Source organism: Anneissia japonica, unplaced genomic scaffold, assembly GCF_011630105.1.
Source record: "Anneissia japonica isolate Jap-2015-1 unplaced genomic scaffold, ASM1163010v1 scaffold287964_len165734_cov163, whole genome shotgun sequence".
Classification (NCBI taxonomy): Eukaryota; Metazoa; Echinodermata; class Crinoidea; order Comatulida; family Comatulidae; genus Anneissia; species Anneissia japonica.
In genome coordinates this window covers 128,682-142,005 of record NW_022735416.1, presented here as the reverse complement: position 1 = coordinate 142,005, position 13,324 = coordinate 128,682, and the positions used below count along the sequence as shown (strand labels likewise).

At 33.8% G+C, this 13,324-nt stretch overlaps 1 protein-coding gene across 2 annotated transcripts in view; it reads right to left on the bottom strand.

Moving 5' to 3' along the window:
- Nucleotides 1-3,312: 3,312 nt before the first annotated feature.
- The window catches only part of LOC117116577 (N-acetylglucosamine-6-phosphate deacetylase-like), a 16,860-nt gene continuing 6,848 nt past the window's right edge, over nt 3,313-13,324 (bottom strand). Inside the window, exons 1-8 of one of the 2 annotated variants that reach the window (XM_033260644.1) lie at nt 11,204-11,537; nt 9,881-10,047; nt 8,647-8,813; nt 7,782-7,910; nt 7,324-7,431; nt 6,925-7,043; nt 6,039-6,195; nt 3,313-5,375 (exon numbers count right to left, since the gene is read on the bottom strand). In XM_033260644.1, the coding sequence (XP_033116535.1) occupies nt 5,246-5,375; nt 6,039-6,195; nt 6,925-7,043; nt 7,324-7,431; nt 7,782-7,910; nt 8,647-8,813; nt 9,881-10,047; nt 11,204-11,228 (1,002 nt within the window). In that variant the 5' untranslated portion in view covers nt 11,229-11,537 and the 3' untranslated portion in view covers nt 3,313-5,245. Of the gene's footprint in view, nt 5,376-6,038; nt 6,196-6,924; nt 7,044-7,323; nt 7,432-7,781; nt 7,911-8,646; nt 8,814-9,880; nt 10,048-11,203; nt 11,538-13,324 lie in introns of those variants that run through there. The other variant, XM_033260643.1, reaches the window with a different exon arrangement.

Genomic DNA, 13,324 nt, shown 5'->3' with positions numbered 1-13,324 from the left:
CAACCAATGTGTAACTACGTTGTGCCAACGTAATTATTTGACCTTCAACCAACGTCGGACCAACGTTGATCCAACTAGTCGGACAGACGTCTTTCCAACTGGCAGAATCGACGTTGGCCCGATGGAAAAACGAACGTCTAGGCAACATCAGAAAAGATACGTTGGGCCAACGTGAATGGACGACGTTGCACAAACATTATCGGGCCAACGTAGATCCAACTAGTCGGGCCGACGTCTTTCCAACAAGCTGAATCCACGTTGGGCCGATGGAAAAACGGCCGTCACGCCAACCAATGTGTAACTACGTTGTGCCAACGTAATTATTCGACCTTCAACCAACGTCGGGTCAACGTCGCTTGCTAGCTGGGTTATGTTATGTTTTTAACCTTTCATTTACAAATTCAAAGTTCCCAAACGCCCTAAAGATTGCACGTGTAGTTCCTGTATTTAAAAAAGGCCTAAAGGATAACATAGGGAACTACCGCCCGATATCTATATTACCGGTATTATCCAAAGTTCTTGAAAAATTATTTAATGATCGTCTAACTAATTTCCTTGAAAAATTTAATATATTTTATAAGCATCAATACGGGTTTCGCAAAAAGTACAGCACAAAATTATCGTTAATTAATTTAGTTAATAATCTTTTATTTCAATGTGATAATTCAAAAGTGGCCCTTGGTATTTTTGTTGACTTTAAGAAAGCATTTGACACAATTAATCATGATATTTTAATTTCAAAGGTACAGCATTACGGGGTAAGGGGACCACCTCTATTTTGGATTTCTGATTATCTCAGCAACAGGTTTCAGTTTGTTTCCTCTGGTGGGTGTGTCTCAAATAAATTACATATACATTGTGGTGTTCCTCAGGGATCAGTACTGGGAGTAGTTATGTTTTTAATTTATATAAATGATTTACTAAGCTCTTCAAATTTTTTTGATTTCAGGTTGTTTGCCGACGATACAAACTTATTTAAATCATTTTCCGGGAATATATTAGATGTCAATGAGGTTAATTGTCAGTTTAAAAAAGTCATTGAGTGGTGCACCTCCAATAAATTAACAATGAATGCCGATAAAACTACTTATATAATCTTTCAGTCAAAAAATAAAGTTGTTACAACGTTTGGCTCCATTAGGATTAATACAAGCTTAATTTCTGAATGTAAATCTGTTTATTTTGTTGGCGTTAAACTCGATAAATACCTTAGTTTTAAAGTACATATATCTGATTTAAACAATAAAATAAAAAAGAGAGCTGGTTTTTTATTTAAGTTACGGCACTGTGTCCCTGAGGAAACATTGGTTATGCTTTACAATTCTTTTATTCTACCCAACTTGATTTTTGGTATTGAGGTATGGGGCAGCACCTACGAATCGCATCTAAAACCTTTATTACTCACTCAATAAATGTGTGCCAGATGTATTACTTTTTCTAAATTTAGGGCTCATTCTGTACCTTTATTTAAAAAACTTAACATTTTAGACGTATTTAAGCTTCATAAATTATATATTTTGAATTTTATATCAGACTTATTTAATTACCACATAGTTTATCTGATTATTTTGAAAATATTTGTCATAGTTATGCAACAAGGTTTAATTACGAATATAATTTAGCCATATCAAAATGCCAAACTAATTTAGGTAAATTTAGAATTTCTTATATGGGTGCTAAACTCTGGAATACAATACCTGTTAAGTTAAGAGAGACTACCTCGAGGAATGTATTTTTTTCAAAACTGAAAAAATTACTTTATTCCGAGTATGAAGATTGATGCCTATTTATTTACTTTCATTATTTTATTTACATATTTATTTTATTCTATTTTATTTATTGGGGCTGAGGGGGATAGTTAAGAAAGGGGCCAAGCTCGATTAGACATGTCTATTTCTTGGCTCCTATTGTATACCATTTGTTTGTTTTTTGCGTATACAATAAAGAAAGAAAGATAATAATCGGCAACAACTCTCTACCAAAGCCCGGCGTTGCGCCGAAATTCGCTGGATACTACGTCTTAAACATTAAGACTAAGATTAAGATTTATATTATCATTTATTGATAATCATCAAACCAATCATTTGAACTTAATTATTTTTTTCTTCTCTGTTGTTGTTAGGCGCCTCGAGGTTGTGTCAACGTGAGGCGCTATAAAAAAAAAAAAAATTATTTGGAATAAGTCTAATTAAAAAACAAACCACTGGAATGGATAGTAGTAGTAATTAAATGCTGATTGAAATATATTTTGCCTATATGTGATTATGAAAAATAATTTAAAAAGAATCCAAAATATAGAATTTAATTGTCAGCATCATAATAGAGCTTGCCAGCTATAAATGTTTTCTTGAGGTTTAAGTTTTCGTCCATAAGTACTATGTCGGCTCTGTCTCCAATTTCTATCTTCCCAATTTTCTTCAGATTAGCAATACTGCAAGAAAAAAGTGAAATATATTTTACAAATATTATTTCTTTAAGTTCAAAAGCAAGAAAGCTGAACCTTTATAAAGGATAACCTGTTCTGATGGAATCGGTGTAAACAATTGGGTAGATGTGTATAAGAGACAGTATATACTGTATATTATTTGTTGTATTATGTGTAACCATGGCAACTACATTGGTAAGACTGGAGGCAAAATTAGACTTCGAATGAACAATCATAAGAGTGCTGTTAAACGTAAGGACCCACTCTCAGTTGTCAGCCAACATTTCAACTCTCCAGGCCATACCATCAACCAACTACCCTTCATAATAATCGGCAACAACTACTCTTCTACCAAAGCCCGGCGTTGCGCCGAAATTCGCTGGATACTACGTCTTAAACATTAAGACTAAGATTAAGATTTATATTATCATTTATTGATAATCATCAAACCAATCATTTGAACTTAATTATTTTTTTCTTCTCTGTTGTTGTTAGGCGCCTCGAGGTTGTGTCAACGTGAGGCGCTATATATATCCAGAATTATTATTATTATTAATTCCCATTTAGAAGGGTTAAACAGACATACTTAGCGGATACACATTTATTAATCAGAGCTTTATTATTTTTAATATTATGTATGAGCCATTGACAGTTTGCATAGGTCCCACCCAGTTGATGCGGCTTTCGTATATTCTATTGTTTCATCTCATTATCGCCGCTTGCCTTTGTTCATTTATATATATATACTGTACATATATGTATATGTGTATATATATGTGTGTATATATATATATATATATATATACTACTGACTATATTATATATATGTATATATAATATAGAAACTTTAACTACTGACTGATATATAGAAAAACAAATCACATATCTTGATGTTCTAACGTAGATTTATTCAATACATGTTGTTTCTTCAATGATTGTGGAAACATAATGCATGACACAAAGTTGCGAGAAATCGTGAGTTTAGGTGAGCTAATAAACTCACTTTAGGTTAATATTGCAACACATTCCAAAAGATAGCAAGCCCCAAAAACATACACTTCGCTACAATATTAATTTTAACACATTCATAAATACATAATTTCAAGAAAGTATAAAAATTAGGAATATTTATAAAAGAAGAAAATGAATAAATTAACGCTAATAAATAATGAAAAAATAGACTATAAATTTAACTCAGCTTGATAAAGGAATGTACTTTGAAAGGATTAAAAGTAATGGTATAAAATCCTTTATTATTTTTCTTACAAAGTTAGATATAGTATGATGTACCTTTGAATATTAGGAGAGATATTAAGATATCAATAATTATGACATTTAATAATAATTTCAATATTTTAAAATAAGAAATATAGTAATAAACATATTATTGGTAAAAAAGCGCCTAATAAATTTCAAGAAACCAAACTATTTTCTTTGATGATCTCCGCTACACCACTGAATTTTAGGCGAGACTTTTTTATACTTTGTTTAGCGAACCCTCCAATCACCAACAATGGTTGTTTGGAATAAAAAATAAAATTTCATTTTAGCCATTTATCCACCTTCTGCCACTAAAAAAAAAAGGAATTTCAAAATTTAAAAAAAACATATTCTTATAAAGCCCTCTAATCTCTTGAAATCTCCAAAAATAAATAAATTATATAAATTTACAGCAATTATCCATTTCATAAATACGCTTCATAATAATTTAACAGTACAATTTTATATTTATTTTCTCATCCTCCTCGATACTTTTGGCAAAACAATTTTGCTAAATAAGAAAACAAAATTTTAGTTACCGCACTTTTTAAAACGATCTTTAAAAAAGTAAATTCGCTATACAAGATATTAAAAGTCTCGCAAACAGGCAAAAGCCTGTATGAATCCACCTCCGCTCTCTGTCAAACCTTGACAACCAGTTGTGGCCTCAGAAATTCACGACAAGGGGTCCGACATGGAGTTCTGAACCAAGGGGCCGACTAGAGCCTTGGTCAGGGTCCTGGAATAAAAATCTCTGGTAGAGTTCATGGGAAAAATAGTTGACAATTCGATGCCATTTGCTGATTGTCAGTGGCAGAGATTAAGGAGATGAAAATTTAAGTGACCTGTTGCGCACATCCATTACATTGCTTTCTTTATGAAATCACATTGGCTGACAAGTGTTGATGAAGTTGTGTCCCCATCAGCGCCACTTGACTAAACATTACCAACTAGGGCAGGTTATCTCAGTTGAAAAGTGTTGGAATAACAGTCTGAATGTCTTTTCTCTACCCTCTTTACATTATTAATAGACTCCATGAGAAATTAGTAATAAAATAATAATAATACATATTATTGTAATAATAAAAATAAAAGACAATGATAATAATATTATTATTTGATCATTATTTCAAACTTGCTGTGGTTGGAAGTGTTGGAATAACAGTCTGAATGTCTGCCCTTGAATAAGCGATGCACCAGATGTAATTATTTTGGGTAAGCCTTTTTCTTGAATATCTGCTACGTACAATTTTTCATCAATTAAATAATACTAATATTGCAGTAAGTCAGACAGGCCTATGTACAATTACATAGTACCATTTTAGCAATAAAACCATTTTTAATAAGTGATTCTTTCAAATTAACCCCACAAATTTTATAACAACTGCAGCGTTCAATGGAAAAGTTGTGGTTTAAAAAAAAAAAAAATTATTTGGAATAAGTCTAATTAAAAAACAAACCACTGGAATGGATAGTAGTAGTAGTTAAATGCTGATTGAAATATATTTTGCCTATATGTGATTATGAAAAATAATTTAAAAAGAATCCAAAATATAGAATTTAATTGTCAGCATCATAATAGAGCTTGCCAGCTATAAATGTTTTCTTGAGGTTTAAGTTTTCGTCCATAAGTACTATGTCGGCTCTGTGCCCAATTTCTATCTTCCCAATTTTCTTCAGATTAGCAATACTGCAAGAAAAAAGTGAAATATATTTTACAAATATTATTTCTTTAAGTTCAAAAGCAAGAAAGCTGAACCTTTATAAAGGATAACCTGTTCTGATGGAATCGGTGTAAACAATTGGGTCTGAAGTTTTAAATTCCAAACCGTCATGGATGCCACAATGTATTTACAAATAATTCTACACTGAAACTTGTCCAACACTCTTGTCCAAACCTACAGTGGTTTACAATGCTTATAATGCTACACATCATCTACGAACAACCCACCCACCAAGAAGTTTGTGTCATTGAAAAAACTCCCCCTCACCACCTATCTTTGTGCATATGTGGAACTGGGTTAGGTAAACACAAGATTATTTGTTAAAAGAAAAATATGGGACATTAGAAACTATGATGTAATTTATTTATATGACGATATATAGATAGTTCAATAGTTCAGTATATAAATCCAATGATTTTACCAATATTAAAAATTAGTTTTACTTTAGTTTCTAATTAAGTTTTGTGATTTATTGATCAGATATTAATACTTATTTTATTTATTTCAAACAATCGTTAAAAAAAAATATACTTTATTCCCACTTACAGGTGAAAATTGCCAAAATAAACATTTAAAATATAATATCACATAGATGATAGAATATATTGAATAAATCAAATTTAATATACCTTGCTGGAGTTTGTGAAACCATTCTAGAAGCTTCTCCTATTGTCAAATGGAAGGTCTTTACCAGGGACTTGAATGCATCATGGCTTGTACAACAGCTTCCAGCCAAAGTAGAGGTACCGCTAACGAAAAGACATTTACCATCTGAAGATACTTCCACTAAATGAAAAGAAACCATTTTTAGATATTATTTTATAAGAAAAATATGTAAAAAAAAAACAAACATTGAGTGTAAAAAAAAAACATTGAGTCAGATACAAAAAAAAAAAAATACATTTCACCACCCCCATCCTTAATTCTTGACCAGTCTGTAGATTTTAATGCACTTGTCAATTGCAGTCCAGGCCCCTTGGACCCGTGCCATAACGGGGCACTGGACAGGACTGAGCCGGGGACGTACACATAGTTGTGTCCCCGTAGTGCCGGGACATACCTAAAATTCACCCGTAGATGGTGATTGCTGGGAGGTGGCCGAGACTTTCACATGCACATAATTGTTTCGTAAGTTACATCCCCGGTTAAGTCCCCGCTAGGCCCGAGTCGGGGGGGAGGGGGCAGGACTACAATTGACAAGTGCATAAATACTCTTTAAAATTTTCTTTAAAATGATTACTTATCAAAAATGTATTCAAAGCATTCGGTCATTTTAAAACAGCAAAAACCTAACCAACAACGATAATTATTGTACCGAGACAAAATCACTTTGAAGCCAATATGATAAAGTAATTATATTTTAGTATTTGGCCTTAAGTATTTTTGTTGTATTTTTTTTTCTTATCAAATCACCTTTTTAAGACAACTTGATCTCTTTATCTCCTCTGTTTTCTACATCCCCGGTTTACAGTTTTTATTTTACTCAACACCTGACTACCTAAATACTGTACTTACTTGTTCTACCGCTATAGTTAAGTTTTTTGGCAGGTACTGGCTCTGCCGTGCAGTCGGATATAAATGCTATTTGATTGTAGTGCCTAGCTTTTAGTAAGACTCCAACAGTTAACGGATGTCTGTAAGAAATACACGCAAAAAACAATATCAATCAATACATTAAAAACACTTCTTTTAAGAATGGTTAAAGCTTTGTTTTGTTATTTTTGTTTTTTGTCATTCATTTGTTTCTCTACTTCCTGTTTGATATGATTATATATTTTTCATTATTGATCTTTCAAAATAATATCTCCTTCTTCTCAGCAAAGCTGGTTTTCAAGTGGTTGCTCATAGCGAATGGCTTGCTACCAACTATTAAATATGAATTAAAATAAACTTACAAATTGTGTCCATACTTACACATGACACATATCACCTATAATTTCTACTGATGGAGGAGCTAGCCTTTCATATCCAGGAATATTAGGAAAGACATCAATTAGTCCAAAATTAACAAGACTTGGTGTTCTGCAAATGAGAAAACATGGTAGTATGAACAGATGGGTTTAAAGTTTTAAATTCCCCACCGTTGTACAAGCATGGAACCCCTGTGGTCTGACGCCATCATATATTTACTAATAACTCCACCCTTAAACTAGGTAAAGTCCTATTCTAAAGTATGCTGCAGGATGAATATCGCTATGTCTAGGTACGTTAGACAGTTCTACCCAACCTATTGTCCTAACCTACAGTTGGTTACAGTGTGTGCAATGCTACACATCATGCATCTTCCAACAACCCACCAGGAGTTTGAATCACCTTAAATGCTTCCCCACCCCCCCATGCCTATGTGAAACTGCATTAGGTAAATAATGCACCTGTGATGAAAGTTGGTAACATTGAAGAGGTGAGTAATATGACATTGAGTTGGATGGGCGGCTTGTATAGCTCCAAGAATCTCGGCTTCAGTTGCAACTCGATCATGGCCAAGCGAGGGCACTATTCCCCTGTCATGAGAAAATATAACGATTGGAAAACAAAATCATAGAATTACAGTACTATTTTTTTTTTTATTCTGGTGTTGGCAATTATTTTTGACTTGCAAACACATTGTATATTCTACTAACATTTTTTCAATTTGTCACAAACATGTTTTTAAAATTTCATTTCACCCAACAGCGTAAATATACAGTACTGTATACTGTTATTGTATAATTATTTTGTATAACTTTTAGTTTCTTTTAGTTTAGTTGTTTTTCTTTCTCATTGAACACACCAAAATGTTGTGTGCCACTGAAACAAAAGTGTATGTTCAGTTGAATAAATAAATAAATATATAATCACTAGAAACATTCATAAAATATTTGATAAAATTATACAAACATAAATGATTAAGACAATTTACAACAATAATTATTATATATAGAAGGAGCATTATAGTAAAAATTTAAATGACTTAAATACAATTCCATAGCCAAAGTGTAGAGTTAGATGACTCATTTAACTTGAATTAAGAGGTTGGTGAAAAATATCAATCGATGGATAAACCCATCTTTAATTACGTTAACTCTGCATTTTGGAACGAAAAAAGGTCTTGCCTAAGCATATCGGGATGGGGAACTTTCAAAGAAAAGAAAGGGAACATATTACATGAGAATGAGGAAATAAGCTAGTAAATAATAATGTTTCATGACCACAGAATGATGAAGAAAATGTATCATTTATTAATTAAAAATAACTGACCTTTGAACTAAGCTTTTGATCTTCTCATATCCAGACTGCACATCAATGTGTGGGCTAATTGTCATTAACTTACAGCTGGGCATGGAATCTAGAAGTTGAGTGAATTCCGACATCGCCATTTGATTGTTACCCTTTGGAAGACCCCCTAGGTCGTTCACAATTGGACCCTAACCAAAAGACAAAAAAATGTTATAAAGTGTAAAATTATTGGGAACTAAATCTAATTCCATTAGAATATTTTCATTATTTTAATTATAAATATTCTTATCCAGTAGTAACTTACTACTGTACATTGTAGATGTGATGCACTACAAAGAATATTGCAGCAGGGTTATTCCGGCTCAAACCAACCACCATGCCCATGTGATCCCCCTTGGATTTTCCTGAAAAGAATTTTTAAAAAACCTGGATATGTCAAAAGAAAGAATGCAAAATTTCAGCTTCAATTTCCAAGTGGTTTTTAAGTTATGGCATTTTGAAATTTAGGTACCAAGCCCCCTTTTTCATGCCGGAAATGGCTCCTCTAACTTTGTATGGTTTTTACGAAGCTATATCTCCGGAAACAACGAAGATAAAAAGTTGAAAATTGCTATATAGACTGAAATTCGGCCCCTCTTTTCAGATATACCATTCAAATTTGGGTAGCATACTTAATTATAATGTTATATGCCCCCCCCACCCCATATCCCATATCCCCCGAAGCTTTGTGCAAAAATAGAATTTTCACTTTTTTGGAGGGCCGTATTTTATCATTCCTTATAGTAAGGAAGTCAAAATTAAACATGTGATGAAGATGCTCATTCTACTACATATATAAAAGTTTGCAAGGTAATTAGAGCAAATGAAGGTATGAATGGGTCCCGAACATGGTTGCAGGACCATTGACCCTAAAAATACCCCCTACTTTGACCGACTGGATGACCCCGTGGACAATTATTATGAAAATTATGAAATTTATACCAGTTAATTGGTGAGGAAAATAATATATTCTTGTTCATACACAGTATAACTTTATTAAATCAAGTATAAATAATTAAACTTGGATGCTCCAGTAGTTAAGTGGAGTATCTAGAAGTGTTGAGGAAGGTGTAGATAATAGGGGAAAGTGAGGAAAACTAGCAGAAATGAGTTTAAAACTACTTAAGTTCAATATTTGCTTTTCAATGGTAAGGTGGTGGGAAGGCATGCGGGAGGCCGAAAACTTTTTCTTTAGTTTAAATGCTCCACTACTCACCTCTGCATGGATTCCTTCACACACTGCACCTTTACCTGTTTCACCAACGATTGATTCAACAGATTTAATCGTGTCCAAAGTTCCATCTGTGAAGCAGGCCTCAGGAAAGACCATAGTGGCTAAGAAAGATGTCACCCCATACTTGGGCAACCGTTGTTGAGTGTAGTCTAGAAAACATTACACAGGACAAACATTAAATTTAAAGTTGACGATGCGATAATTTACTACAGGTAATAATTTAATACAGGTATATATTAATGTACAACAGGGGTGGGTATAAAAATCGGTCAGAGGGCCAAAGAGAATTTTTAATTTAATGCTTTTTGGCATTATGTAAGCTCATCACTGATTGCCGTAACTTACTCTACTCACCGAGAGGCAGCATCGAACACTCTGTGACGATCGCTACGGGATCTCATACGCTGATAATTGTGTTTGTACGTGTTGTATGCTTGTTTTGAGAAAAAAGCACATAAAAAATATAATTTTAAGAAATTCTGGTGATAATACATAAGCCTCGCATGATGGTGGGAGGTCAAAGTTAAATGCATGGGACTCCCGCGAGAAGCGTGAGACTTGACAGGTCTGCTTTTTACAGGTGATCGTTGTCGGATATTAAAAATCAAGGTGTTTTCTAGCACACATAAGTTTTTTAATTCATTTTCGAGGCCGCAATCCGCAAGTAAATTGCTTTTTGCAGTTCACCCACCTGTGATGTATAATAACATATAACTAGCATACACGTGCTTCACACGGTGTTGGATGAGTGGGGAAAGGTGGCGATGTATATTGTTGAATGTTATGAGAAGTCTTTAGTATGTCATCATTTTTTTTAATGACGTCTTTGTAGAAATAATGTCTTTGTAGATGAGTGTCTTTCTTGATTAGTCCTTGTGAGGAATTACTGTGCAGTTTGATGAAGGGCGGATCCAGAATTTTTTTTTAAATGCGAGGGGTGGGGAACAACAGCTTTAGAATAGATAAGTGAGTAGCACATAACATTAATGCATTGAAATTTCTAAAATTTAGTGGCAAAACGGGGATCCGCCTCTGCTCATGATCCGAACTGTTTTTGTAAATTTAAGGGGTTGATTGGTGGAGCTGACTGGACCCTAAATTTAAACTTCAGTGTCACCCAAATTGACCCGGATTCGAGAGTGAAAGACTGGCCTAGAGTGCCCTAGCTATAGATGCTAGTAGAAGGAGGCTAGACCTGTCTGTAGCAGCGTAGGGCTGGGCTAGCCCTAGCCGAAATTATTAGGCCTGGTTTTTGCTCTAGCTTAAAATATCATGCCTTGTGCCCAGACGTACGTTTATTTTTACCTGATCGATTTGTAAAGCATTCCATGGAATGCACTTTAGTACTCTACACTAACCCTAACCTTAACAATAACATAGCCACACTGGAGTTATGATTAAGGTTAGGGTGGAGTACTAAAGTGCATTAGCGCCCATGCCATTTTTTGCTGATGCTACTTTTACATAAGACTACAGGTGTTTAGCCAGAAAAACGAAACAGGCCGTCCAAAATGGAAGCCAGTGGGCGTGGCACTAAGCCGAGTGGGCGGGACTGACCCTTTTTCAGCGGGGTATAAATAACATGATGCGTGTTTTATTTATTTATTTATTTTTTTTATTTATTTATTTTTTTGCCCAAGGGGGGGGGGTCAGGACAACCCTGACCTCCTCAGATCGCCAATGGTATCATACACTATGTGGAAATTATTATACGAAGGATAGATTAATGCAAGAAAAAAATACTTGAGTGTTTGCCCTCTCTTTCTACAGACACGCATCGTAGTTCTAGGTGTAAAAACACTAATCTAGGATTCACGATATGGTGATTGAATTGGCCTTTTTCATACGAACCTAAAAAAGATCGAGCAAACCGTGTACTAATTTGTCATTAGGATAGGAAAATAACATTAAGAGTTGCAGTGATGACATCACGATTGACTATAAGTATCTATATATTAATTCTACTAATCGCCCCTGTGTAAGTTCACATATCTCCTCTGAAACCGCCGGCAGGAATGTGCTCTTATCTCATACACTGGGGTTTCTATGTGTCCCGAACATATTCACCTACTTTTCAAGGCTTGATATTGGATAACAACGTAAAAAAAAGCCAAAAACTACCGAAAATCTGTACCTGTTTCGCCATTTTTCGCGAGTCGCTTACGTCACATAAATAAATCACCTCTGTTAATCTGTACAACAGTGCTCAGATTTAAAATATATCGCGTCAGGCCGTAAAAGAAAGTCTGTCTTGCAGCTTCATTATGTCCCCACGCATGCCTCACGGTCACTTCAACAAAATATATGAGCAGCATGTTCTCGCACGGGAACAGGTCAAAATGGCAAAAAACCAAAACGGCAATAAGTCAAAACGGCAATGACCAAAACGGCAAAAAAAAACAAAACGGCAACACTTTTAGTTCAGAACGGCAATGGACTAAAACGGCAATAAGTCAAAACGGCAAGACCAAAATGGCAAGACGGAATAAACCAAAACGGCAACACTTCCAGAATGACATACTGTATGGTAATTGGTAAAATGGCTAAATAAAATACAACTATAGGCTTAGGCCTAGAGAGTCTAAGCCGAGGGCGTAGTAAAAAACGCGAAAGAAGAACAACATTATTATTAATAATAACAATAATAATAACAATAATAATAATATTAATAATAATAATAATAATAGTAATAATAATAATAATAATAACATACAAATTCAATAGAAAAAAGATTGCGGAAATCACAATATAAAAGCAGTAAACATTTAAATAATTACAACTTTAAAATACAGACAAAATGAGGCTAAACAATTTATGTCATGAAAGTAAAAAACGGGAAAGAAAAAATAATAATAATAATAATAATAATAATAATAATAATAATAATAATAATAATAAATAATAATAATAATAAAAAAAAATAAAGAAATAATTCGTCATTGATGTGTAAAAAAAAAAACAAAAAAAAAAAAAAAAAAAAACCCCAAAAAAAAAAAAAAAAAAAAAAATGATTCAGAAAATTTAATAAACTGCCTGGTGGCGCTTCAGTCTTGGCATTGAGTTTTGCTCCTTTGCCGTTTTGGTCTAAGCCTATTGCCGTTTTGGTCAAAGCCTATTGCCGTTTTGGTAGCTGACATTGCCGTTTTGGTCTGTTGCCGTTTTGGTTTATTGCCGTTTTGGACATTGTCGTTTTGGTCATTGCCGTTTTGGTTTTTTGCCGTTTTGTCCAGAAACCCTATTCCTGCCAGCGGTTTCAGAAGAGATAGGTAAAATTACATCGGGGCGATTAGAAGAATAAATATATAGATACTTATAGTCAATCTTGATGTCATCACTGCAACTCCTAATGTTTTTTTCCTATCCCAATGACAAATTAGTACACGGTTTGCTCGATCTTTTTTAGGTTCGTATGAAAAAGGCCAATTC